The sequence below is a fragment of the Megascapheus bottae genome, chromosome 15 (assembly GCF_031878675.1).
Source record: "Megascapheus bottae isolate mThoBot1 chromosome 15, mThoBot2.hap1, whole genome shotgun sequence".
In the NCBI taxonomy this organism is placed as follows: domain Eukaryota; kingdom Metazoa; phylum Chordata; class Mammalia; order Rodentia; family Geomyidae; genus Megascapheus; species Megascapheus bottae.
The window spans coordinates 42,052,479-42,080,280 of NC_143523.1; the positions used below are offsets into that span (position 1 = coordinate 42,052,479).

At 37.4% G+C, this 27,802-nt stretch overlaps 1 protein-coding gene across 9 annotated transcripts in view; it reads right to left on the reverse strand.

The window, feature by feature from the left end:
* The window catches only part of Herc4 (HECT and RLD domain containing E3 ubiquitin protein ligase 4), a 94,287-nt gene that overhangs the window by 23,929 nt on the left and 42,556 nt on the right, over positions 1–27,802 (reverse strand). For all 9 annotated transcript variants that reach the window (XM_090346421.1, XM_090346425.1, XM_090346424.1 and 6 more), the window contains 9 exons: positions 26,974–27,104; positions 21,385–21,545; positions 15,909–15,985; positions 14,513–14,637; positions 11,308–11,367; positions 11,070–11,181; positions 10,148–10,337; positions 8,821–8,993; positions 1,133–1,252 (listed from right to left, as the gene is read on the reverse strand). In XM_090346421.1, coding sequence (XP_090202547.1) covers positions 1,133–1,252; positions 8,821–8,993; positions 10,148–10,337; positions 11,070–11,181; positions 11,308–11,367; positions 14,513–14,637; positions 15,909–15,985; positions 21,385–21,545; positions 26,974–27,104 — 1,149 coding nt within the window. The remainder of the gene's footprint in view (positions 1–1,132; positions 1,253–8,820; positions 8,994–10,147; positions 10,338–11,069; positions 11,182–11,307; positions 11,368–14,512; positions 14,638–15,908; positions 15,986–21,384; positions 21,546–26,973; positions 27,105–27,802) is intronic.

Below are 27,802 nucleotides of genomic sequence, written 5' to 3' on the forward strand. Positions count from 1 at the left end.
TGTTATAGCCCATGTTGACCTCAAACTCATGGTCCATGTCTCCCCCAGTTGTCCTGAGTATTAGAACTACACACATGAGCCACAATACTAGGTTTTATTAAGTATCTGTTGAGTAAACAAATAAATATATCTGTCTTTACAAAGGCAATAAATCACTTGGCATTTGAGCTCCCCACTGATTCTATAAGCGGGGGAAAAAAAAAAAATCAATGAGTCTCTGCAAGTACTAAGAGAAAGAAGTTAAGATTCCTGGAGGAAAAACCACACTAAAAATCACACACTAACCACATCATTAAACAAAAAACCCTACTATGTTTTCAGTTACTAGTAGATTTAGTCTAGACACTATTAGAGGTGTTGTTGAATACACCTATCCACAGGAGCTTCTAATAACATAACAACATGCAAGCAATACGTTTACTCATGCTTCTATCATCACCTGATATAAATTAAATTACCCACTTTAGGGATAGAAAAATTGGCCTCCTGTACACAAAAATAGAAAACAATTAAGAGTATTTTGTATTTAGCTGCTTATCTATCTCCACATTGATTTTTGTTACAATTAAGAATATTTTATATTTAACTGCTTATCTATTTCCACACTGATTTTTGTTATTCTACTTCTTTCTTTTTGAAAGAGGTTCTCACTAAACCTAGGCAGTATTAAAAATTCATGGTGCCACCCCCACCATCCAAACACCAGGATTACAGGTCTGTGTGATCTCACTCAGGTACCACATTAAAATTTATGTGCTTAATTCACCTTAAGATTATGATAGTACTTTAATGGATATTGTGAGTCCAGTTACTAGAGACTTGGCCACATGCTAAAAAAAAGTGTGTGCATGTGAAAATACACATACATATATATGTATATACACATGAACACATATACACATATAGGGAGTCTGAAATACATTCAATATATATAAAGAAAAAAGGAAAAATGTATCTTGTCTCTTTGGTTTGCAGAAGAATACAATATTTGTTGTTAAACATAAATACTTATGCTATGTACTCTCATACTCTGAATAAAAGCTATGAAATAAACAGCACTGTAAAAACCTTTATTTCTTTTGCATTAGAACAAAAGACACGAGAATGAAATCACAAGATATAGGAAACATACCATTCCATAGGCCTGTTGTTGGACCCAGTTGATATAATCATTCCTTATGTCTATCAGTTCTTGTACTTCATGTATATAAAATTTATCGTACTGTATAATCTGTCCTGTTTTTTCATTTACCTAAAAAACAATATACATTAAATTGGTTAAATTAACTAAATTAATTTGCTTATATCAATTTAACCAGAAATATTAAGGCAAGTATTAAGGCTGAGTATTTCTCAGCTAATTTTTCTCCTCCTATGAAAAAAAAAAATATTACTGAGGCCAGGAATTTGGCCTAGTGGTAGAGTGCTTGCATAGCATACACAAAGACCTGGGTTCAGTTCCTCAGTATCACACGTATAGAAAAAGCCAGAACTGGTGCTGTGGCTCAAGTGGTAGAGTTCCAACCTTGAGAACTGCTCAGGCCCTAAGCTCAATCCCCAAGAATGAATGGCAAAAAATAAAAATAATAATAATAATAAATAAATACACACACACACACACACACACACACACAAGTGAATGCTTATTACACGCAAAGTATTAGTCAGTGCTATGGGAGACTGAAGTTGTAGTATCTGCACTAAGTACTCCAAACTCTAGTAGAAAAGTTGTAAATAGAGTTGGGAGTTTGGCCTGGTCATAGAGTGCCTGCCTAGCATGCATAAAGACCCAGGTTTGATTCCTGGTACCACATATATAGGAAAAGTCAGAAGTGGTGCGGTGGCTCAGGGTAGAAGTCTAGCCTTGAGGAATGCCCAAGGACAGTGCTCAGGCCCTGAGCTCAGCCCAGTACTGGCCAAAAAAAAAAAAAAAAGAAAGAAAGACAGAAAGAAAGAAAGAAAAGTTGTAAATGTCTTCACGGTGACAACACAGAACGGATTATGTGCCATTAAAGAATATATAAACTGTACATTATATATACAATAGGAAAAACAAGTCTTTACAGTAGCAAACACGATCTTAACCAAATATGCAAGCTAACCATCTCTTAATACTTATAACATGTCTTAATATTATAATGATATGTTACAGAAAGACAAAAAAGCAAAATGATTTAATTTGAATATAAGCAATACTTATCCTTTAAATTCCAGTTGGAAAGAAGGAATGGAGAAAAATCACAATGAAGAAACTACCAGAGGAATTTGGCCAGCATTTTTCAAGAAGGTAAGGTAATAGGGATAGAAAGTAGGATGGTACTCTAAATTGAAAGCAACTAGGCATTGGGTGTAGGAAACAAGGGGGTCAATTTGACTAAAATATTGTACACACATGCATAAAACATCAAGGTAAAAACCTTTAAACAATTAGCATATATCAAAGAAAAATTGTAACAGGAATGTAAACGGATGAAGGCTATGCGAGGATACTAATGAGAAAGTGAACACAGAAGAATCAAAGAGGGTGAATGTGGTTGAAAGACTATGTACATGTGTGAAGATGGGACAATAATGAAACTTGTTGAAACTGGTTTGGGAAGAAAGAAGGGAAAGTGACATAGGAGTTAGTCTATCAAAGTATAATTGCATACATATATGGACATACCAAGATGTGGGGGGAAATGTGAGTGAAAAGGTTAAAAAAAAAAAGTGAAAGAGGGCCAGGAGTTTGGCCTAGTGGTTAAAGTGCTTGCCTAGCATGCATGAAGACCCAGGTTCGATTCCTCGGTACCACATATAGAAAAAAAGCCCGAAGTGGCACTGAGGCTCAAGTGGTAGAGCTCTAGCCTTGAGAAAGTCCAAGGACAGTGCTCAGGCCCTGAGCTCAAGCCCAGGACTGGCAAAAAAAAAAAAAAAAAAAGTAAGAGGAATTCTGATGGCAGACAGTATCTGGAATGATTCTCCTGACTCTGAAAACAGCAATTACAAACTCTAGACTAGGTATAAAGCAACAATGAACATCAACCCAAAAATGTAGGCAGAAAACAGACATGCACTTTTTTTTTTAAATAAAAGAAAACACACTTTACTCCCAAATTGGCATGAGAGATAAAGACAATGAGCTCAAGAGGTAAGTAGAAATCTTATTAAAGTGATGGAAGTAATAAGTCAAGATGGCAGGTGTCGGTGGTTTATGCCTATAAACCTAGCTACTCAGGGAGGCTGAGATCTCAGGATTGTGGTTCAAAGCCAACCCAGGCACAAAAGACTTTGAGACTCTTATCTCCAATTAACCACCAGATAACCAGAAGTGGCGCTGTGGCTTAAGTGGCAGAACCCTAGCCTTGAGCTTTACAGCTTAGAAATAGTGCCCAGGTCCAGAGTACAAACTCCACAAGTGTGTGTGGGGGGGGCGGGGGGGATTCATTTAAATCAAATTTAAAAGAGAAATCGTTTATTTTATAAAGCCAGAATACACGTGATACCCAAAATTGATAGTAATCTGAGAAATGAAAAATACGAACCAATATATTCCTCATGAAAAAGACAAAATCCTCCACAAAATACAACAAATTAAATTCCACAATAAATATAAAGTACAGTAACGCTCAAGTGAAATTCATTCCAACAGTACAAAATCGACTTTACATTCCCAAATGAATGCTGTTTTTCAGAGGAAAAAGACTGAAAAGAATCGTTTGGGAAGTGACACTGTGGCTCAAAGGGTAGGGTGGTAGCCTTGAGCTGAAGAGCTCAGGGACAACGTCTAGGCCCAGAGTTCAAGTCCCATGACACATACACATAAATCATTTGTTCCACTTGACAGATACAAAACACCTGACAAAATTCGACACCATTCATCAATAATAAACAGCAAACTAGGACAGAAACCTTTCAAACCAATAAAGGCCCTGTAACAACTAACACGACAACTTTCTCCCTAAAATCAGGAAGTATACATGTAGATGACCACTTTCACATTCTACTAGAATTCTTAATAAAATACTGCAAAGACTAGGGGATATGGGTTTCATGTTTGAGGCCCTGAGAATAACACATGCATGTTCACGCACATTTGCATTTTTATATTTACATATTCATTCATATGTATGAGCATAAATACTCCTATGTATAAATGTATAGAGTGCACACAGCTTGGCACTGTAGCTCAAGCACTAGCCTTGAGCTGAAGAGCTCAGGGACAGCACTCAGGCCCAGAGTTCAAGCCTCCCACCTCCACCCTCACCCCCCAAAACAAATATACATAGTGAATGTGTGAACATGTGAGCGTGTGTGAGTGCATGCATGTGTGTGTTCATTCTGATCCTGGGGCTTGAACTTAGGGCCTGAGCTTTTTGTTCAAGGCTAGTGCTCTACTACTTAAGCCATAGCTCCACTTCTGGCTTTTTTTGGCAATGAACTGGAAAGAAAATCCTCACAGACTTTCCTGCCCCAGTTGGCTTCTAACTGCCTGGATTCTCAGAACTTAACCTCTAGAGTAATTAGGATTACAGGCATGAGCTATAAGTGCCTAGCTACAGTCATGTTTTTAATCTGTTTAATGACAAATGCACTTTGTTTTCTTTTTTAACAACATGTTACCAGGGATCTCACTTGGAAGAAACAGACCAGAGCATCATGAAGATGCTACAACTGACTTGCAAAAAGACAAGAAAAATACATACACTGTACGTGGTTATCTCTTCATCCTAGAGCAAGAGTCAGCAAACAATTACTTGTGTGCCCAATATTACCCACTGATATTTATAAATGAAGTTTTACTGAGAAGCCCATACATTTACCTGCTGTCCACAGCAGAGATAAAAGCTGAATGGTTGCAGTAAAAACAAGACATCTCACAAAATATATTCTACATGGCCCTTTAAAGAAAAACTTGTGAATCCTTGCTATAGTTGTTAGTATTGTGTTTAGTAACCAAAATCATTAGTCAAAACCCTATTTACTGAAAGAAAACATATATAATTTTTAAACAAAACCTACGATGGCTTCCCCTCCCAATATTTGTAAATATAAACACTAAAGTGTATTTGTGTGTAGTGTGTGTGTGTGAGTGAGAGAGTGAGAGTGTCTGAGATTTGAGCTCAGGGCCTAGGCATTGTTCCTAAACTTTTGTGCTCTACAGCTCCATTTCCAACCATCTCATGGACTTTCCTACCCAGGCTGGCTCTGGATCCTCAGATCTCAGCTTCCTGAGTAGCTAGGATTACAATTATGAGCCAATAGTGCCTGTCCATTTTCTTATTTTCACATTTCTAATATGCAATAAAATGAGAGGCAAATAAATAAGCATTAAATAAGTACTTGCAAAATAAAACAGGAGAAATTATTGTTCAAAACAACCTATTCAAATTCTCTTAAATGTTTAAAATTTTTAAGTTTGACAATAATATTTTTATTCCATGGACTAATTAATATTTGGGTTTATAAACTTTGGTTCAAGGCTGGTTATAATAACTAAATGTATTTCTTATATTTACTTAAGGATTTGTTTAAAGATTTGTTGCAAAAAAGAAATAGATGGGAAAATCATTAATTTAGAAAACAAACACAATTATTTAGAAGCTAGGCCACAAGTTTTTCCTTTTTACATACTAATATCACTACAAACTACCTCATAAAGACTCAGAAATATCCCAGTTACTTGCCAGTAAACTCATTTATCTCATAAAATATTCATTCCTGGACCGGGAGTTTAGCCTAGTGGTAGAACAAAACAAAGTAATTAAATAAAATTAGGGAATTACAGCATCTTGGGAAGGTAAAATGAAGTTTCTGATAAGAAACTTCGGCTTCATAAAAATGAATAACCTCTCGTAATATCCAGAGGTATTTATTCACAGCGCAGAATGAAGTACAATTTTCTTCCAAGTAGAGATAGAAGAAAAAACTGGCAATACTTAGAAGATGGTAAGGAATTCATCCTCAAAATATAGTGGAGACAATGAGATTAATTTTTTTCATCTATAAAAAGGAGTAAAATACTAACTGTTGATATGAATACCAAAGTTGATAATAATATATGCAAAGTTCTCACCTGGATACTGCTAGGAAATAATATATGTTAGATGTTCTCCAATTTGAATTATCTTTTGTAAGCTGAATCTTAGTACCTAGCATAAGTCTTTTCGAAAGATCTAGGGGAGATTAGTTTTTGTTATACTTCAATCAATAGGTACTATACACTATCTGCCAAGCACTGGTGACTCACTCGTATAACCCTAACTACTCAAGAGGCTGAGATCTGAGGATTGTGGTTCAAAGCCAGCCCAGGCAGAAAAGTCTGTGAGACCTGATCTTCAATGAACTACACAAAGAAAGCTGGAAGCAGTAGCTCAAGCAGGAGAGCACCAGCCTTGAGCATGTAAGCAGCTCAGGGACAGTGCCCTGCCTGAGTTTAAGCCTCGGGATTGGGAAAAGACAATAAAACAAAACTAATCACTTTTCATTAGAATTGAAAAAAATAATAATAGCTTGAATATTCCATAGTACTTTGTCTCCCTCAAGAATAATAAATTCTAATTAAACTGTTTTGCATTTAAAAGAAAATATCTATACGGAACACATTCTGTTCTATGGAACAAACTGTTGCCTGATTCTAAAATCTTAGCCCATAAAATAAAAAAAGGTCTCTAGCCCGGCACGGTGGCTCATGCCTGTAATCCTAGCTACTCAGGAGGCTAAGATCTGAGAATTGCCATTCAAAGCCCATCTGGGCACTAAAGTCCATGGGACTCTTATCTCCAATTAATCACCAGAAACCAGCAGTGGCACTGTGGCTCCAGTGGTAAGAGCTCAAGTGGTAAGCTCAAGAGCTTAGGTACAATGGCCAGACTCAGAATTCAAGCCCAAAACCAACAACAAAAAGTTTCTAGAAATGAAATCTTACTAGAATCTCAATAGAAACTGAGGTTTTTTTCAAGGTAAGTTACTTATTCAAGACTTGTCTATGGTTATAAAAGACAGAATAGTTGTATTCCCTTTCTCGAACTCCCTTCCTCTTTTCTTGCTATATCTAAGGAAAAACAGTATTATATATACATTGCAGATTTGAAATTGATCCTCCTGATGAAATTTTTCATTAAAAGGATCTTTTTAAAATGAAAAAAAAAATAATAAAAAAAAATAAAAAAATAAAAAGAAATAAGATAGGGGCTGGGAGTTTGGCCTAGTGGTTAAAGTGCTTGCCTAGCATGCATGAAGACCAGGGTTCGATTCCTCGGTACCACATACATAGAAAAAAAGCCGGAAGTGGTGCTGAGGCTCAAGTGGTAGAGCTCTATCCTTGAGAAAGTCCAAAGACAGTGCTCAGGCCCTGAGTTCAAGCCCAGGACTGGCAAAAATAAAAAAAATAAAAGAAATAAGATAAACAGATAGTAAAGGTAGAGTAATAAGTCCAGCTGAAAATGAACAATTCACCAAAACAGCAAGAAGGTGTATATGTATGGTGGTAGGGAGATCTAATAAATCTCTTGAATTTAGTCAAAAGGTATACAAATCCATCCCATAAAGCTAGAAAATACTAACAGTACATAAAGGTTCTTTTAGGGAATGACCGGTCTTTCTAAGGAAAAAATTACTATCATTTCTTTCTCATTATAATTAGAAAAATTAGTTGTTGTCTAACAATCTGGAACAAACTATAAAAAGAAAAAGTTCTGGAAGTAGTTGAAAAAAATACACAGGGGCTTAAGAATATAAAGGGAAATAAATAATCCATAAAACTCTTTCATACAGAAAGCAAAGGATGGCTCATGCTTAGCTACTCAGGAAGCTGAGATCTAAGGATCGATCCCTGGTTTGATGTCAGCTTGGGCAGAAAAATTTTCCAATTAACTAGTAAAAAGCTGGATGCAGGGCTGTGGCTCAAGCAGTAGAATGTCAGCCTTGAGTGAAAAAAGCTAAAAGGGGGCACCTTGGCCCTAAAGAAGGGAGGAAGGGACTGAGAAAAGAAAGAAGGAAAGACAATAAGATTATCTCCTTTACCCCTTTATTAATTACCTTAATATCAGGCAAGAAGGTCTAAAAGTATAAAGTATCCATTACAAAAAAGAAAACTTTTTAATGCTATAGGTTCAATATGAGGTTCTGGGTCACTCTGTAGGCCAGAAACTTATGCTTCTCCCTTAGGTCATGTCTGATCTAAATAGCAACTCAAGAATACCAAATGGCATAACAGAGATATATATATACCTACCAACTGTTAGGGATGCCTCAAATCCATCTCTAATGAAACAGCTGAGACTCTACTTCTTCATATAACTTTGCACTTCTACAAGTGTAAAGGGTACTATTTCTTACACTGAGAAAAAGGGCAGGAAAGAACAATAGGCAAATTAATGAATTATATATGGCTTCAATTTCAAATTAGTCATTTGTTTCAAATGAAACATTCACTTTGATTGAGGCCACTAGTACCTGACATCAAAAGAATGTAAGTTTAAATGTTCATAATAACAACAAAGGCCCAGTAGGTTTCAAATGATAATCATTAATAACTCATAAAAATATACAACTAAATCAACATAGTATATTTCTCACAAAAAATACAAGCGTTCTAATTCATTAATATGCTATTATTCTGCCCAAATACAAACATGTTATCTATACACGCTTAGCAAGGCCCAGGAGGACAAAAGTTCTAAAGTATAATACATTACAACTTTTAAAGGAAACTTAACTTTTTCAAATTTCATTGATATGTGTTTTATATCCATCTAAATCGTAATATATTAATTTTGAGAAAAGCACAATCAACTTGTTAACAGCAATGAGAAAGAAAAAATAAATTATTAAACATACCCTATGTAGTATTTCTAAAACCTTTAATGCAGTATGAAGAAAATTGTTGAAAATTCTTCTTTCAGAAGGGGGGATGCCAATCTTGTAGAGTTTCAAAAGATGTACCACAACTTCCTTAAAAAGGTCTACTATCTTGAGGAATAGTGGAGGTTCAAGTATTGACCACCAGTTTTCTGTTATTAAAGGGTAAACATGCAAAAAAAATGAATTTTAAAAGATCACAAATTTCAAAACAGACTAACCTTTCTTTTAGAGCGGTAGTTCTTAACCTTTTGTAAATCTCAGGAAGATGAACAAGGTAGTTCATTTAACATTTCTAGATTTAAAATGTTTCCAACTATGGTAAAGTATATTATCCTAAAAACTTTCAAAAGCAAATATAAATTATGAGCACTTATCTGAATTTATCAGTTATATAAACTATATTTTTAAAAATATACTTAATAAAAACAATTGTTAAAAATATTTACAAATCCTAATTTTGATTTTTGAAGAAAACAAAACACTGCATTGCTCAAATATTCAAGGTTCATTCTAAATTCCAACTTAATATAAATATGAAATGCCCACTTTTAGATGTAGAAACCTCCTAAAAATTAAACATAGAACCATAATATAAAATTGTAACATATTTCTTTCTCCACATTAGTTGTAGTTACATGACTACAAACATTATCTCCTATATAGCACAAAGAGAGAATACAAAAATTTTTAACTCAATGGCTAATTCCCTCAGATCCTAGTATTCTACCTCTTGTGTTTGTTTCTTACTACATTATGCTTAGCTTTAAAGCTCTTGTACTTTAATATATGTTATTACTTTATTTTTTATCTCCATACATCCAATAAATATTAACAGAAACTAAAAGCACTGGAACAAATGTAACAATCCATCATAAAAGGCCAGAAGTTAAAATTAATCCATATAATTCGAAAGATTAAAGTAAATTTATGCCAAAAAACAGAAAAGAGTCAGAGCAGTAAGATTAGATGAAGATTCAGTCTAGAAGCAGAAATAAAACACAAGGAAACTAGTTCAATTGAAAACTTTGCAGCTCAAAGATGATTTAAAACCATATCGAGTCATACTCTAAAGGCAATGAGAAATAAGGATTCTATTTATTTTTACATATTCTGCATATTCTAACATATTCTGCCTTTAGCAACACCAACAGTTAGAAGCAAATGACTAAAAGAGAGCCATAAAAGGAAAAACAAGCCCCACCAACAATGTCAAATAAACAAAACAACAAAAAAAAATTTTTTAGCAAACAAAAAAAAATTTTCATTTAAAGAGAAAAGATTTCAAAAATATTAAAATTCTTACCCAGTACTTTTAATGGTGCCTTTTCTAAGTTCACAAGAGCTGTACCAAAGGGAATTGCTATTGTTGTGAAATTGTTGGAATCACTCATCAGGGGACATTCTGGCAGAGTAAGATAAAACCTCAATGCTTCAACATCAGGTAAGGAGCTAGTCAATTTAGGTATAAGATTCTTTTCCAAACTAGCTGCAACCTATATTTTGACAAAAAACAACACCTACTTCATTTAAAGAGAATGTACTTTAAAAAAAAAGGGGGGGGGGTTAAATAAATCTTATGAAATAATGAAATGAAAATATAGCTTAGAAGGAATATAGTTTAGACTACAATAAAAATTAATGCCTAAGCATTGCTAAAAAATTAAAAGAGAATATTAAAATCAGAGATGCTACAAACATTTGAAAAGACTTATACTTCTTTGACAGCTACAACTGCTTTAAGATAAAACCTTATTTTAATTTTACTTTAATTACTTTATTGGAATTTGAACTCAGGGCCTTGAGCTTGCTAGGCAATCACTATACCACTTGAATCACATTCCTAGCTCTTTTTGCTTTATTTTTTGTTTAGGGTCTCTTTGCTTTTTTCCCAGGGCTGGCCATGAACAGTAGCCTCCTTCTCACATCTCTCACTTAGCTTGGATTATAAACAAGCATGTACCCTATACAAATTATTTGTGAGATAGATTCTTATTAACTTCTTCCTAGGGACAGCCTCAAACTGGGATCCTTCAATCTCTGCTGAGATGCTAGTTTACACAAGTGACTCATCCTACCCACCAGATACCTTATTTTAATTCTAATGTTAATATAGTCAATAAAATTATATAAGCATAACATAATGAGCCTAAGGAACTGCAAAGCTGATTAGCTGTATATACATAAAACGTCTAAATAATGCAGTTAAAAAATATTTTAAACCAAACCTGCTGAGATATCTGAGGATGATCGGGTTGTATAAGTTTGTGGAATAAAAGCCTAGCAGCATTCATATCAACGCCTGAAAATTTGGTACCAGTTCTGTAGTGATCATCATTGCTAAACAAAGATAAAAACACAAGAACAAAAAAAAATTTACTTCTTTTTTATTAGCATATAATTGTACTACCTTAATATATGATTTAATACATTTGACAGTTTAACAAAAAGGAAATTATCACTTACCTAACAGCTAAAAAACTTCCATTTAGGCAACCAGATGAGGAAAATGTTCCATCTATCTCACTAAAAAGAAAATTAAAGAAAAGCACATTTTTAATGAGAAATTTAATTGTTTTCCTTTTCATTGTGGTTCCATGTAGTGCTGGTCCTGGGGCTTGAACTCAAGAGCCTGAACTTATGTGCGAAGGTTAGTGTTCTCCAACTTGAGCCACAGTTTCACTTCTGGCTTTTTTGTGGTTAATTGGAGACAAGAGTCTCACAAACTTCCAGCCCAAGATGGCTGTGAAATTCAATTCTCAGATCTCAGCATCCTGAGTAGTTAACTACAGGCGTCAGTCATTGGCATCTGAGCTAGGATTTGAAGTTTGAAGGCAAAAAGAACAAAGCAAGAATTGGCCTCATTTCTTAAAAAGGAAAAAGATACCTAAAAGCATGGCTCAAGTAACTGAAGGTCTGACTAGCAACCACAAACAAAGAAGAATATTTAGTATTCAAAGCTATAGGAAACTCCTATAACCAATCCTCAAATTAAACTGAAATTAGATAAATTACTGAGAAATGATTATTAATTTGTATGCGTGTATGTGTACATGCAGGTAGCATGCAGCCCACCAACCTTAGGGTTTGAACTCTGGGTCTACATACTGTTCCTGAGGGGTTTTTTTTTGTTTGTTCTTGTTTTTGTTTTTGCCAAAGACTAGTGCTCTACCAGCTTCACTTCTGGCTTTTTAGTGGTTAACTGGATCTAAGGATATCACTGACTTTCTAGCTTGGGCTGACTTTGAACCTCAATCCTCAGATCTCACTCAGCACACTGAGTTAATTAAGATTACAAACATGATCCACTGGCATTCAGTAATTATTTATACTATTTGTTCAAGACTTTTTCAAATAAGTTCATCTGATTCATCAGATAAGATGGGGCATTCTTACAACGCTGGGAGCATGGCCTAGTGGGACCAAGGTTGCACAAAGCCCTGGGTTCGATTCCATGGTGGCACACAGCAGAAAAAGCTGAAAGTGGTGCTGTACTCAAGTGGAAGAGTTCAAAAACCTTGAGAAAACCCAAGGACAGTGGCTCAAACCCTGAGTTCAAGCCCCAGAACTGCCCCCAACACACACACATACACACGCTCAAAAGATGGCCTTCTTAATCAGTATGCACATTTAACTTTTTGTTTTGGCCAGGAATGGGGTTTGATCTCAGAGTATCCCAACTGCTGGGCTTGCTTCTCTAGACTGTGCTCCACCATTTGAGTCATATCTCCACCGCTGCTTTCTGCTATTGTTTTTGTAAGAGGACGTTGAGAAGACTTTTCTGCCTAGAATAGTTTCAAGCCTTCTTAGTAGATAAAGATGACAAGATGTAACCTATTGGCACTAGCACTGTAACTTTCTAATGCCAGCCCAGGAGGTTTGAACTCAGGGTCTAGGGACTTCCCTTATGGGGCTGACTTCAAACCTCAATCTTCATATCTACTAAGAGGCTAGGATTACAGGTATGAGCCATCAGCACTGACAATACTTCACTTTGTGAAAGTCCACATTGTAATAATAGTCCTGGGCATTTGGAAATCCTGGCAGTGTTCTTGAAGAAAATTTCAGAAAAAGTTTAAGCTGGGAAAGCAATCTAAAAACCCTAAGATAAATTAAATACAACCAACAGGGAATGTTGACAAGTATGTCATTAAGCAGTTGTGTCATGGGAACACGATAAAATAGTTTTAGACAAACTAGGAGGAAAGAAATAAAAACAGCCAGGCGCTGGTAACTTAATCCAGTAACTTACTCAGAAAGCTGAAATCTGAGGATTGTGATTCAAATCCAGTAGGGCAAGAAAGTCCCTGAGACTCAATGTCAATTCACCACCAGAAAAACAGAAGTAGCACTGTGGCTCAATGTGGTTCAGAATTAGCCTTGAGCAAAAATGAGCACACAGGCCCTAAGTTCAAGCCCCACAATAATCAACAACAACAACAACAACAACAACACACACACACACTCAAACACACAAAGAAGAAGAAGAAGAAGAAGAAGAAGAAGAAGAAGAAGAAGAAGAAGAAGAAGCAGCAGCAGCAGCAGCAGCAGCAGCAGCAGCAGCAGCAGCAGCAGCAGCAGAAGCAACAGAAGCAGCAGAAGCAGCAACACAAAACAAAAAATCTGCATTATATAGCTACTATGTACCTAAGCTATATGGCATAGATTACGAATTACTGATCTTAGGGCCATGATGAATAAAACATAAGATCATATCAAACAGAGGGAAAATGATATACTGAAGAGACCTGATAAGCATGAGGCATATGAGCTGCTGCTAGTATAATACACCATATCACTGTACTGCAAACATCTGTATAACTAAATGACTTCCAAAATGAATAAATGACATTCTAAAATGACTATAAAAGTAGAGCAAAAAATATGTACACCAGTAACAGGGTTGCCTATTATCAGATATTAAATACTAAATGTATTTCTGGGTGATCACCACAAACACATAAAAAACATATTGTCCTATGACAGCAAAAAATTCACTAGCCAAGTGACATTTTCAACTAAATTATCTCACTGGACAGTACAACAGTCTGTCAATTGTCATTACACAGCACATAAAACACTTCATCCCAAATACCAGCAAAAAGCAAACAAACCAGCAAAATCTTAAGTGACAAGTAATATTTAACTCTGTCAAGGATATAGAAGTTTATGATAGCAATCATAAGACAGAGGAAAGTATTTCAAACAGAATTTTATAATAGCTATATTTCATATTATAGCATAATGTACTTTTATATATATGAAAAGACTATATAAGTAAACAAGATTTTTTTTTGGGGGGGGAGCAGTCTTGGGGCTTGAAGTCAAGGCCTGGGCACTGTCCTCGTTGGGCCTTCTCAAGGAAGGGCTCTACTACTTAAGCCATAGTGCCAATTCCAGTTTTTTCTACGTATGTGATGTTTTGGAATCAAACCTAGGTCTTCCTGCATGATAGGCAAGCACTCTACTACTAGGCCATGCTCCTGACCCAGTAAACAAGGCTTTAAGTAATATCATTATTTGGGAAATTGCATCATTTACATTTTTTTAAATAAAAATGCAGTGGATAGTAGTAGAAAAAAAACACTTTAACAAATCCCCATTAGCAAAGGTTGCTTCACCACACAGAATTAAGAGATTGTGTCTTTGTATAGTAGAATGTTTTCCTTACTTGGCTATCTCCACAGGAAACCTTCCAGACGGGTAGCTTAGCCATTTTTGAATAAGAGTTTCATTCACTGTCCAGATTTGCTTTGAAGGATCAGGATATCTAAAGTCATCCGGTGGCCCAGAGTTCTAGATTTTAAAATTAAAGAGATTAGTCGGGGGGGAAGGGGATAACAGTATATCTGCTCAATGCAAGAATCTCTCAGTAAAAGCCGGGTGGCTCAGGGTGGCTCACGTCTAATATCCTAGCTGCTCAAGAGGTTGAGATCTGAGGATTGTGGTTCAAAGCCCAGGCAATACAAAGTCAAAAGACTCTGAAGAGTTCAGGGACAGAATCTAGGACCAGAAGTAGGGCAGTAGCCTTGAGCTGAAGAGCTCAGGGACAGCGCCCAGGACAAGTTCAAGCCCCATGATTCCCCCCAACCCCACCTCCCCAAAAAAGGAATCACCCAGTACATATCTCGCTTTAATTTTTTTTTTTTTTTAAATCATGGGGCTTAAACTTGCCTTGGGTGTTGTCCCTGAGCTCTTCAGCTCAAGGCTACCACCCTACCCTTGAGCCAATCCCCATTTCCCATTTTCTAGAGGTTAACTGGAGATAGACTCTCAGGTCCTTTCTTGCCCGGCTGGATTTGAACCTCAATCCTCAGATCTCAGCCTCCTAAGCAGCTAGGAATACAGGCGTGAGTCAGTGAGCCCTGGCTTGGTCATGGGTCTTGAACTCTGGGCCTGGGCACTGTTCCTGAGCTCTTCAGAACAAGGCTACTTACTGCCTTACCCCTAGAGCCACAGGGCCACTTCTGGTTTTCTGGTGATTAACTGGAGATAAGAGCGGACTTTTAGTGCCCAGGCTGGATTTGAACCTCCATCCTCAGATCTCAGCCTCCTGAGTAGCTAGAATTACAGGCATGAGCCACCACTCCCAGATGATTTTTAAATTTTTAAATTGAAAAGTCAATTTTGTCTAATCATTGGGGAACAAAAGAAATAGGTTAGACAGAAACAAAATTTTAATTTCTCAAAACTTTATTTTGCCAGTCCTGAGGCACTGTCCATGGGCTTTTTCCTCAAAGCTAGCACTCTGCCACTTGAGCCACAGCACACTTCTGGCTTTTTCTATGTATGTGGTGCCGAGGAATGGAACCTGTGCCATTGTGTATGCCAGGCAAGCACTCTACCAAAGGCCAAACTCCTGGCCCCTCTCCATGGGCTTTTTCAAGGCTAGTGCTCTTCCACTTAAGCCACAGCGCCACTTCCAGCTTTCTCTATGTATGCTGTACAGGGGAACTGAACCTAGGGCTTTGTGCATGCTAGACAAGTACTCTGCCTCTGCAATAGAGCCACACTCCCAGCCCTCTCAAAACTTTTTAAGCTAAGCAATTTTTACATGACTAAATTACCTGAAGGCTAGAGTAATGTGAAAAGCTTTGGTCTCCACCTGAGAAAATTCTTTTCACACAGAAATATTCTTGAGAATCTGTAATAAAAATAAAACCTTTTTTGAAAAAAAAAAGAAACAATCAAGAAAATGACGCCTTTGCAATAGCCCCCCAAAGAATAAAATACTTAGGAATTAACTTAACCAAAGATGTAAAGGAATTAGTTAATGAAAACTATAAAAGCCTAACAAAAGAAATTAAAGAGGACACCAGTTATGGAAAGACATCCCATGCTGATGGGTTGGGAGAACCAATGTAGTGAAAATGGCCATACTGTCAAAATTGATATACAAATTCAATGCAATCCCCATCAAAATCCCAAAGACATTCTTTACTGAAATAGAAGATACAATTCAAAGGTTCATATGGAACAAGACCTAGAATAGCCAAAACAATTCTAGGCAAAAAGAGCAATACTGGTGGTATTACAATACCAGACTTTAAATGCTACTATAGAGCCAAAATAACAAAAACAATGGTATTAGCACAAAAATAGACCAGAAGATCAATGGAACAGAATAGAAGATCCAGAAATAGAACCAGATACCTATAGTCACCTTGTATTTGACAAAGGAGCCAAAGATATACAGTGGAACAAACACAGTCCATTCAATTATTGGTGCTGGCAAAATTGGCAGCCACATGCAGAAAACTAAAAATTGACCCTAGCCTTTCGCCATGCACAAGCATTAACTCAAAATGGATCAAAGACCTCAGTGTCAGACCGGAAACCTTGAAATTGCTACATGATAAAGTAGGAGAGAAACAAACTCATAGGCACAGGCAAAAGATTCCTGAACAGAATCCCAGGGTCACAACAGATTGGAGAGAGACTCCATAAATAGAACTACCTAAAAATAAAAAGTTTCTGCACAAATAAAAGCATAGCCACGAAAGTAGAGAAACAGCCAACCAACTGGGAAAGATATTTACCAATAATACATCAGACAAATGCTTAATATCCAGTATCTACAGGGAAACTAAAGAAACTAATCCCGCCCAAACCCAACAAACCATTTACTAAATGGGCAAGGGAACTAAAGAGAGACTTATCAAAAGAAGAGGTTAAAATGGCAGAAAAGCATAATGAGAAAATGTTCATCATCCATGGTCATAAAGGAAATGCAAATAAAAACATCCCTAAGATACCACCTTACCCCAACAAGAATGGCTTAGATTTTGAACTTAGACAATGACAGATGCTGGCAGGGTTATGGAGAAAAAGGAACCATACTGCACTGCTGGTGGGATTGTAAGTTAGTTCAGCCACTCTGGAAAGCAGTGTGGAGGTTTCTTAAAGAACTGAAAATTGACCTTGCCTATGATCCTGCCATACCACTCATGGGCATCTATCCTGAACACCATAACCCAAGATATCATAAGGGCATCTGCTCAGCTAGTTTATCTCTGCACTATTCACAATAGCCAGGTGATGGAAACAATTCGGATGTCCTACTGCAGATGAATGGATACAGAAAATGTGGTGCATGTGTGTGTGTGTGTGTGTGTGTGTGTGTGCGCGCGCGAGCACACGCGCGCGCGCGCACACACACACACACACACACACAAAATATGGAATTCTACATAGCCAACAAACAAGATAAAATAATGGCATTTGCAGGGACATCTATAGCAATCATGTTGAATGAGACAAGTCAAGACCAAAGAAACAAAAGGCACACGGTATCCTTAATGTGGCTATTAGATCCAAACAGTACAAGAGCGAGGACTCAATATTTGCATACCCAATGCTATGGACATGGCACTGGAAATATAGACACAACTATATAGACATAAAAACTCATGACTCTATGTTTTATTACATAGATTATTATACATCTATGACATATAAACCCTCAGCCTAATTTTGATTATGTTCTAAAATCTAAGTGCCAGTGATTGTATATAGATTCCCTTCTTAAATACTTGTTTGTTAAACACGTCATTTAAAATATGATGAAAAAATCAATGTTAATAAATTCTTTAACAAATAGAAAGAAAAGAAACAAAATCGACAACTTATTTTTAAATCATCACATCTCAGGGCATCAAATTTGCTACTGGATTCATCCAACTCATCTAATTAGACCTCCCATTAATGGTTTGCCTAATTTAAGACGACTTGGAATAACATGGGACTGACTGCTATTGACCGATGATAGAATTACAGCATTAAATGATTTTATAAGCATAAGCAGTATTTTTTAAGTTTCAAGGCTTTTTTTTGTTTTGTACCCAAATAGTTCCTATTTCTGAATTTCAGTGAGTGTAAAAATATTTTTTAAGGGGCCGGGAGTTTGGCCTAGCATGCATGAAGACCCGGGTTCTATTCCTCGGTACCCCAGATACATAGCAAAAAGCCGGAAGTGGTGCTGAGGCTCAAGTGGTAGAGTGCTAGCCTTGAGAAAGTCCAAGGACAGCGCTCAAGCCCTGAGCTCAAGCCCAGGACCGGCAAAAAAAAAAAAAAAAAAAAACAACAACAAAAATATTTTTTAAAATAGAATGCAGATAGCTGTGATGACAGATTCATATTGCTTCATCCAACTTTTCATCTTAAACTTGCTTCGCCAACTTTCTGCCTGGGCTGGTCTCAAAAGCTAAGAACCTCTAAATCCCAATCTCCCTAGTAACTAGGATTACAAGCATAAACCATTATTCCTGGCTAAGACTGCATGTGCATACACACACATGCATGTTTGCACTCAGGGTTTAATATTTGCTTCACTTTTTTGCTCCTGCTTGGTGCTCTGCCACTTGTGAGCCATTCAACCAATCCAGCTGGCCAACAGGAGATGGGACTCACACTACTCTTCTTTCTTTTCTTCACACTATTCTTCTTTCTTTTCTTTTCTCTTCTCTTTTTCTTTCGTCAGCCATGGGGTTTAGAACTCAAGACCTGGGAGCTGTCTCTGAGCTCTTTCCTGCCCATGCTGGCTTTGAACCAGAATCCTTAGATTACCTCTTGAGTAGTAGGATTATCGGTGTGAGCCACCAGGGCCCAGTTTGATACTGACTTTCCTGCCCAGGCTGAACCTCAATCCCGTTTCTTATCTTCCTGAATAGCTAGGACTGAGAGGTACCCAGGAAGAATATTCTTTGTTTTTGATGGGTTATGTGGTTTGGGTACTGTACCTGAGCTCTTCAGGCTCAAGACTACCACCCAACCCTGGGCCCAGGCCTTATCCCTGAGCTCTTCAGCTCAAGGCTACCAACCAGCCCTGGAGCCAAGCTCCAGTTCCCACTTTTTTTTTGGGGGGGTGGGGGCAGGCCTGGGCTTCAGCTCAGGGCCTGAGCACTGTCCTTGGGCTTTCCTCAAGGCTAGTGTTCTACCCTGAGCCACCACACCATTTCTGGCTTTTTCTATGTATGTGGTACTGAGGAATTGAACCCAGGTCTTCGTGCATGCTAGGCAGGCACTCTACCACTAGGCCAAACTCCCAGCCTCCAATTCCCATTTTTTAGAGGTTAATTGGAGATAAGAGTCTCCGGTCTTTCTGTGCCTGGCCAGGCTTTGAACCTTGATCCCAGCCCAAGTAGCTAGGATTACAAAGGTGAGCCCCGCCCCCACCCCACTTTGGCTTCAGAAAGAATATTTACTCTTTTTTTTCCCCCCAGCTGATCTGGGTCTTGAATTCTGGGCCTAGGCGCTGTCCCTGAGCTCTTCAGCTCAAGGCTACCACCCTATCCCTTGAGCCACAGTGCCACTTCTGGTTTTCTACTGGTTACTTGGAGATAAAAGTCTAGGACTTTAGTAGTGCCTGGGCTGGCTTTGAACTGTGATCCTCAGATCTCAACCTCCTGAGTAGCTAGGATTACAAGCTTGAGCCACCGAGCCCAGCCCTGTACTATTTCTTGACCATGGCTGCTATTTATCTGTGACAATAGCTGCTATAGAAGTATGGAGCTCTACCAGGGACGTGGCACTGTGGTTCAAGAGGTAGGGTGGTAACCTTGAGCTGAAGAGCTTAGGGACACCACACAGGCCCAGAGTTCCAAACCCCATGACTGCCCAAAAAAAAAAAAAAAAAAGAATTGTGGAATGCAGAGCACTTACCTATCTTTTACGAAGTATTCAGGATTTGATCCCCAGCTTAGTAAACCAAAACAAAATATTCCTTTCCAGGAAAAGAAACACATTCGTAATTTCTTTGATTATTCCCTACAGCTAACTAAACTATTGTATTGTTGTGAAAGAATTGAGCAAATAATTGCCATTATGAATATGCAATAACAAAATAAACTTATAATGCTTAGAATATACTAATTTCTTCAAGTCATAAGTATCCTAATACCATAGACTTTCAAGAATTAAAAAAGTTGGAACTGATGGCTTATCCTTACAAACCTAACCACAAACTAAGAAATCATACTATAAACACAAAGGCACAAAGACAAATCAAAACATAAGAACCAGGTAGAATCTTATGCAGTTCTTAGCTAAATATAAGCATGACTAAATTAGCTTTTAAAAAAAATGAGGGGGCTGGGAGTGCAGCCTAGAGAAACAAGTGTTTGCCTAGTATGCACAAAGCCCTGGATTCAACACCTCAGTACCACATATACAGAAAAGGCTGGAAGTGGTACTGTGGCTCAAGTTATAGAGGGCAAGCATGAGAAAAATGAAGGAAAGGGTAATAACAAGATGCATAGTACTTAATAAAACACATGCTGAATGGTAACCCCTTTGAGCAACTACTTAAAGGTAATAAAGAATAAAATATACCTTCTAATTAATTCATAATAAAAAGTATGGGCCTTTTCAAATGTCAATGTTCACAGTATGTTCATGTCCAGTAATACAAACAGACAAAACCTAACCAACACACACAAATACCACTTTTATTATTTTTATTAAAAAAACAAACAAGATTCTGGTTTCAACATAAGCTCTTATATGATAGATATCTCTCATATGATAGATCCTATAAAACTGCTTTTATTACTTTATGTAGAATTTCTCTAAGCAAATTTAAAAATAATCACACTACTACTGTTCTGGAATTTTTGTGGTTGTTGTGACAGAGTTTTTAATTTTTAGTATTATTTTTTTTTTTTTTTTGCCAGTCCTGGGGTTTGATCTCAGGGCTTGGGCACTGTTTTTGGACACTTTTTGTTCAAGGCTACCACTCTGCCACATCAGCCATAGCACCACTTCCAGCTTTTTCCTGTGTATGTGATACCAAGGAATCGAACCCAAGACTTCGTGCATGTTAGGGGAGAACTCTACCACTAGGCTATGCTCCCAGCCCAATGACAAGAATTTTTTATGTAAGCAAAACAGGGAGTTCCCAGTGTTGAGATTAGAGGCCTGTACCATGAAACCTATAACTTGCTATTTTTGCATAACAATTTATCCTGGAATCCCCGCAGATACAAAAACATTTCAATAAGAAGTTTGATATGTGCAGCAAAGTTTACAACTTACATTAGAACTTACCAACATCTGATGGACACTGCCCATTATAAGGAAACCAATTTCCTTTTACAGTAAAAGGACTCTTTCTGTTGCTTGTTGACCCAGTTCCCAGCTGTCCATTACCACCAAGCCCAAAAGAGTAAATTCGTCCTGATGAAGGGACAAATGCTGAGGTATGCTGCCTAGAATGAAATTATAGAAGATCTCACACTTTATCTTCCAAATAATTTACAAATGAGAGAAATACAGCAAATTATTAATAACCTAATTTCTCTTTATAACCAAGTTTAAACATACAATATTAAGTATTGTTTGCTTTCACTGTAAATATTCACTGGGAGGCTGGGAGTTTGGCCTAGTGGTAGAGTGCTTGCCTGGCATGCATCAAGACCCAGGTTTGAATCCTCAGTACTACATATACAGAAAAAGCCAGAAATGGTGCTGTGGCTCAAGTGGCAGAGTGCTAGCCTTGAGGAAAAAGCCCAAGTACAGTGCTCAATCCCTCCTGAGTTCAAGCCCCAGGACTGGCAAAAAAAAAAAAAAAAAAAAAAAAGCTGTAATTCCATAACTTCTGAACAAAACATTAACAATTTTAATCTAGACAGAATTAATTTACTGTAATAAGAGTAGGTTGTATAACACAGAAAATTCAGAAATCCTATTATATATGATCAGGCACCAAAATAGCATTTATTCATATTGTCCAAGGAAGTGTCTCCCCCTTCCCTATTTCTCAGAATCTAGTGAAAAGCCTACGTCAATTAAAGCCTTGTATCTGGGCTTTAGTTTTAGGCTGAGGAACTGTGCTCTCAGTTTTGAGACCACAGGCCTCGCAAATGGCTTCCTACTGTCCTCAATTTTGCCTCATTAATTGAAAAACAAAACAAAACAAAAAAAAATCTTTCTGGTCAGGTAGTAGCTTGTACCTGTATCTAAAGGATTCAAAGCTATCCTAGTCAGAAAATCACATCTCCAATGACCAGCACAAAGGCAAGCTGGAGATACAGGTCCAGTAGAACACAAGCCAAGCAAGCGAATCAAGTTCAAAGTTAGTACCTCCGAAAAAATAAAAACAAAGGTTAACACGGTCCATTCTGCCTCCCTCAGTAAGTAATAACTGTGGCATTGCAAAGGAATATATTAGCAGATTAAAAATTACTATTAAAGTAGTTTGTTCGGCTTCTTAAATTAGTCTTCTAAATAAGTGGATTCTTAACCCCGCCTGTTGTAATAGGGGTAGGGTAAACCAAGAACAACAATGTAAATCTAAAAAACTCTCTAAGTGATTATAAAGTTGGGCCACTAAACAATTATAACTATTTAAAGATCATGACAGTTCAGCTTTTAAAAATAGCTCAAAGGTATTGTATTTGTAATACTCAAAAGAGGACCTTTTTCTTTTGGATGATCTTTTTGATCACTTCTGGTACTGCTTCACTTAACATTTTTTAATTTTTTGCCAGTCCTTGGGCTTGAACTCCTTGAGCTACTTTTGCTCAAGAGTAGCACTCTATCACTTGAGCAACAGTGCTACTTCTGGTATTTTCTGTTTATATGGTACTAAGAAATTGAACCCAGGGCTTCATACACACTAGGCAAGCACTCTATTCTACCACTAAGCTACCTACTCAAGAGTCTTGAGATCTGAGAATCATTGCACAAAGCCAGCCCAGGCAAAATGTCTGTGAGACTCTGGCTCTCAATTAACCAACAGAAAACTAGAGTTGGCACTGTGACTCAAAGTGGTAGAGTGCTACCCTTGAACAAAACAACGCAGGGGCAGTACCCAGGCCCTGTGTTCAAAGTCCCAAAGGACAAAAAAAAAAAAATCTTTAAACCAAAAAATGTCATTTTCTGCTTCTATAACACTTATGACTGGATAATTATTTGAAGAAAATAAGTCTACTTAATACTTCATTCAAGTCCAAGACTATGACACCATTATCTGCTTAGCTTCTACTGAGATCTTCACATAGAAGGGCAAATATTGGCATCATTTCAGATGTGCAAGTGGGGGGGGGACTGCTTTACAGTAATCCATTCTGTCATGTAACCAACATAGCCCAGGAGAATGAAGATTCCCATGAACACCTCAATACATCTCATTATTATTGTTAGGCTGGATACCAAGTCTAAACGTTAAGTTTTGGTAGAAACAAACCATGTTAAAAATCATTGAAAAGCTTACTAGGAGATGCAACAATTATAAACACAAAGTTCATAAAATGACAATCATCAAAATATGAGGCAAAAATGGACAAAAGTTAAGGGAGATGGTACAACGGGAGGTTTTGCCCCTTCCTAGCAATCATGGACAAATCAAGAGAAGAAAACAGGAATGGAACACATCAATTGAACCGGATCTAACACACATGGATAGTATATCTAACAATAAAGCATTCTTTGAATATATACTGGACATTCTCTAGGACAGACAGAATTAAGATACAAATTCAGCCTCAACAGATTTGTAAACATACACTTGTATATTTGCAAACATACATTTGTAAATATACATGTATATTTGTAAGTATATATGTTATATCATGTTTTAAAAGTTAACAAAAAGTAACAGAAGGAAAATTAGAAAATTTACAAATACATGCAAATTAAACAACCAATGGATCAAATTGAAATAAAAGTGAGAAAATGCTTAAAAATGACCAAAAACGGGCCGGGAGTTTGGCCTAGTGGTAGAGTGCTTGCCTAGCATGCACGAAGACCAGGGTTCGATTCCTCGGTACTACATACATAGAAAAAAGCCAGAAATGGTGCTGAGGCTCAAGTGGTAAAGCTTTGAGAAAGTCCAAGGATAGTGCTCAGGCCCTGAGCTCGAGCCCAGGACTGACAAAAAAAAAAAAAAAAAAAGACCAAAAACAAGCATTCTAAAAAAGGGCTGGGGCTGGGAATGTAGCTTAGCGGTAGAGTGCTTACCTAGTATGCATGATGCCCTGAGTTCAATTCTTCAACACCACATAAACAGAAAATGCTGGAAGTGGTGCTGTGGTTCAGGTGGTAGAGCATTAACCTCGAGAAAGCCCAAGGACACTGCCAGGGCTCTGGAGTTATTATAACCTCACTCATCAGGATATTGTATGCATATATGCAAATGTCATAATGGAAACCCTGTCTTGTCAAATAAATGCATACTAACTTTAAAAAAAAAAATCAAGAGAATCAGCAGGGTGTGGTTACATGGCTGACACCGTAATCCTTGCTATTCAAGAAGCTGAGACCTGAGGATCATGGTTCAAAGCCAGTCCAAGCAATAAAGTCCTTGAGACTATTATCTCCTATTAACTACCAGAAAACAGGAAGTGGTGTTGTGGCTCAAGGGGTAGCCTCAAGGACAGCGCCCAAGCTCAGAGTTCAAGTCCCATAACTGACCAACAAAAACCCAAGAAAATCAAATCAACAACTTTGCAACCCAAGGAACAAAAATGGACTAAACTGTCTGACTACGTAACTGCAACCCCTTTGTATATCACCTTTACATTAACAATAAAATTTTTTAAACATTTAAGATTTCTTTTGGTCAGTCCTGGGCTTGAGCTCAGGGCCTGAGCACTGTCCTTGGACTTTCTCAAGGCTAGAGCTCTACCACTTGAGCCTCAGCATAACTTCTGGCTTTTTTTATTTTCTACAAATGTGGTACCGAGGAATCGAACCCGGGTCTTCTTGCATGCTATGCAAGCACTCTACCACTAGGCCAACTCCCCGCCCAATATTTAAGATTTTTAAAGATACACTATCACAATGTTTTAAAAGGTAACAAAAAGTAACAGAAGGAAAACTAGAAAACTCTCAAATGTATACAAAGCATAAAGAAGAAAGAATATTAACTATATAGATGAAATATAAATTGCTAAAATCATACTAATTAAATATACTCAAGAAAAAATTAATCTAAATAAAGCTATACTCAAAACAAGGTAAAAAAAAAAAAAAAACCACACATACTAGAACTGAAAGCTTTCCTTATAAATTCTACCAAACATTTAAAGAACCAATGTTAGGTCAAGATTTGCACAGTTGATGAAAAATAATCTCTTATAGGAAAACTTGTAGCAAAAAGGGTACAAGCAAAAAGGGTAATTAGGCAAACAATGCCATTTGCAATAGCCTCAAAAATGCAAGTAAAAAAAATAGGAAACAAGCCCAGAACGCTAGCTCATGCCTGTAATCTTAGCTCAAGAAGCCGAGATCCGAAGACTGCAGTTCAAAGCCAGCCAGGGGGTGCAATTAAAGTCAAGTCCATGAGACTCTTATCTCCAATTAACCACTAGAAAACAGGAAGGGGCACTATGGCTCAAGGGATAGGGCAATAGCCTTGAGATGAAGAGCTCAGGGAAAACGCCCCAGGCTCAGAGTTTAAGGTCCAGGACGGACCACCCCCCTGCCAAAAAAAAAGTAACACAGTCAAAACATAAAATGATACAGATATAAGAAACACTATAGGGGCCAGGAGCATGGCCTAGTGGTAGTATGCTCACCGCCTAGCATGCACAAAGCCCTGAGTTCAATTCCCTTGAACCCACAATCACAAAAAAACTGTAAGTGGCTGTGGCTCAAGTGGCAGAGCACTAACCTTGAGCAAAAAGTGTGTGAGGACAGGGCTGTGAGTTCGGCCTAGTGGTAGAGTGCTTGCCTAGCACGCACGAAGACCTGGGTTTGATTCCTTGGTACCACAGACAGAAAAAAGCCAGAACTGGTGCTAAAGCTCAAGTGGTAGAGCTTGAGCCTTGAGAAAGTCCAAAGATAGTGCTTGGGCTCAAGCCCAGTATTAGCAAACCAAAAGAAAAACGTGCCCAAGGACAGTGCACAGGCCCTGAGTTCAAGCCCTAAGACTGGCCAAAAAAAAAAAAAAAAAAAAAAGGAAAGAGGGCCAGGAGTTTGGCCTAGTGGCCTACTGGTAGAGTGCTTGCCTAGCATGCACGAAGAGCTGGGTTCGATTCCTTGGTACCACATACATAGCAAAAAGCCACAAGTGGTGCTGAGGTTCAAGTGGTAGAGTGCTAGCCTTGAGAAAGTCCAAGGACAGTGCTCAAGCCCTGAGCCCAAGCACAGGACTGGCAAAAAAAAAAAAAGAAAAAGAAAAAAAGAAAAGAAACATTATAGCAGTTACAAACAAACTGAAAGTAAAATCATCATGTGAAAGACATATATTAGGAAGTAGCCCTAAGAATTTTTTTTTTAATGAATAGTAACTAAACACAGCTCTTCTTGTTGTTTTTTTATGTTTGGGGTTCTGTTTTATGTTTTTTGTTTTTGTTTTTTTTGCCAGTCCTGCACCTTATCTCAGGGCCTGAGTACTGTCCTTGGACTTTCTCAAGGTTAGAACTCTACCATTTGAGCCTCAGCACCACTTCCACCTTTTTTCTATATATGTGGCACCAAGGAATAGAACCCGGGTCTTCGTGCATGCTAGGCAAGCACTCTACCAATAGGCTAAACTCCTGGCCTGTTTTATGCTTTTAAGAGAGTCGAGAGTCTCTTGTACTCCAGATTGGCCTCAAACTTGGACACACTCCTGAACCAATATAAGCATTTGTCACTATACTCAGTAAATATAGCATAGAAACAAAAATACTCTTTTCTCTTATGGCTTACCTTCCACAAGCAATCTGTGTAACAATGCTTCCCATGAGTTCAAAAACTTTCCTTGGGTTTATCTCATGACTAGTAGAATTATGACCCAACTGGCCATACCCTCCAGCTCCAAAAGTAAACACTCCCCCTTCCTAAGAAAAACAAACAAGAACAAAAATTACCATTATAATGTCTGATAAAAGGAAATAAAACTGATCTTCAGAAAAAGTAAGCCAATACGAAGACTTTTATTTTTAAAGTTTGACAGATAATAATTCTTTCAATGTTGATTCTTTCCAGAGTAGGTAGTATGTCTTAAGAGAATCAAGGTTGAAGGCTAAATTTGAAGTGTTTCAAATTTTCACTATTTCAACATAATTTAGCTGAAAGTTCTCATTAAAGAAATATAGGTTTACAGTGCCTTTTACATACATATCATTATATTCTGTTAAAATTCAAGGTATGAATAAGTCCAGCATGACTAAAGAGGTCTGTGCTCTCAGCACTCAGTAGGCTAAGGCATGAGACCTTGAGTTCAAGTATAACCAAAGCTACTAATAGTAACAACAGAAACGGGGGGAGCTCTAAAGACAATGTATAGCCAGAATGTACAAATATGGAACTTTTTTTAATACATAATTGTTATAAGCTGGGTGGAAGTGGGCTCATGAGTTTTGAGAACTAAACTAGGAACCTAGCTCAGACTGGAAAGTCTGTGAGACTTGTAACTCCAATTAACCACTAAAATGCCAGAGAAGTAGAAAGGAAAAAAAAAAGTCATCCAAATGTCAGTGGCTCTTGCCACTGTCCATCCTTAGCTACTCAATGAGGCTGAAATCTTAACAGCATA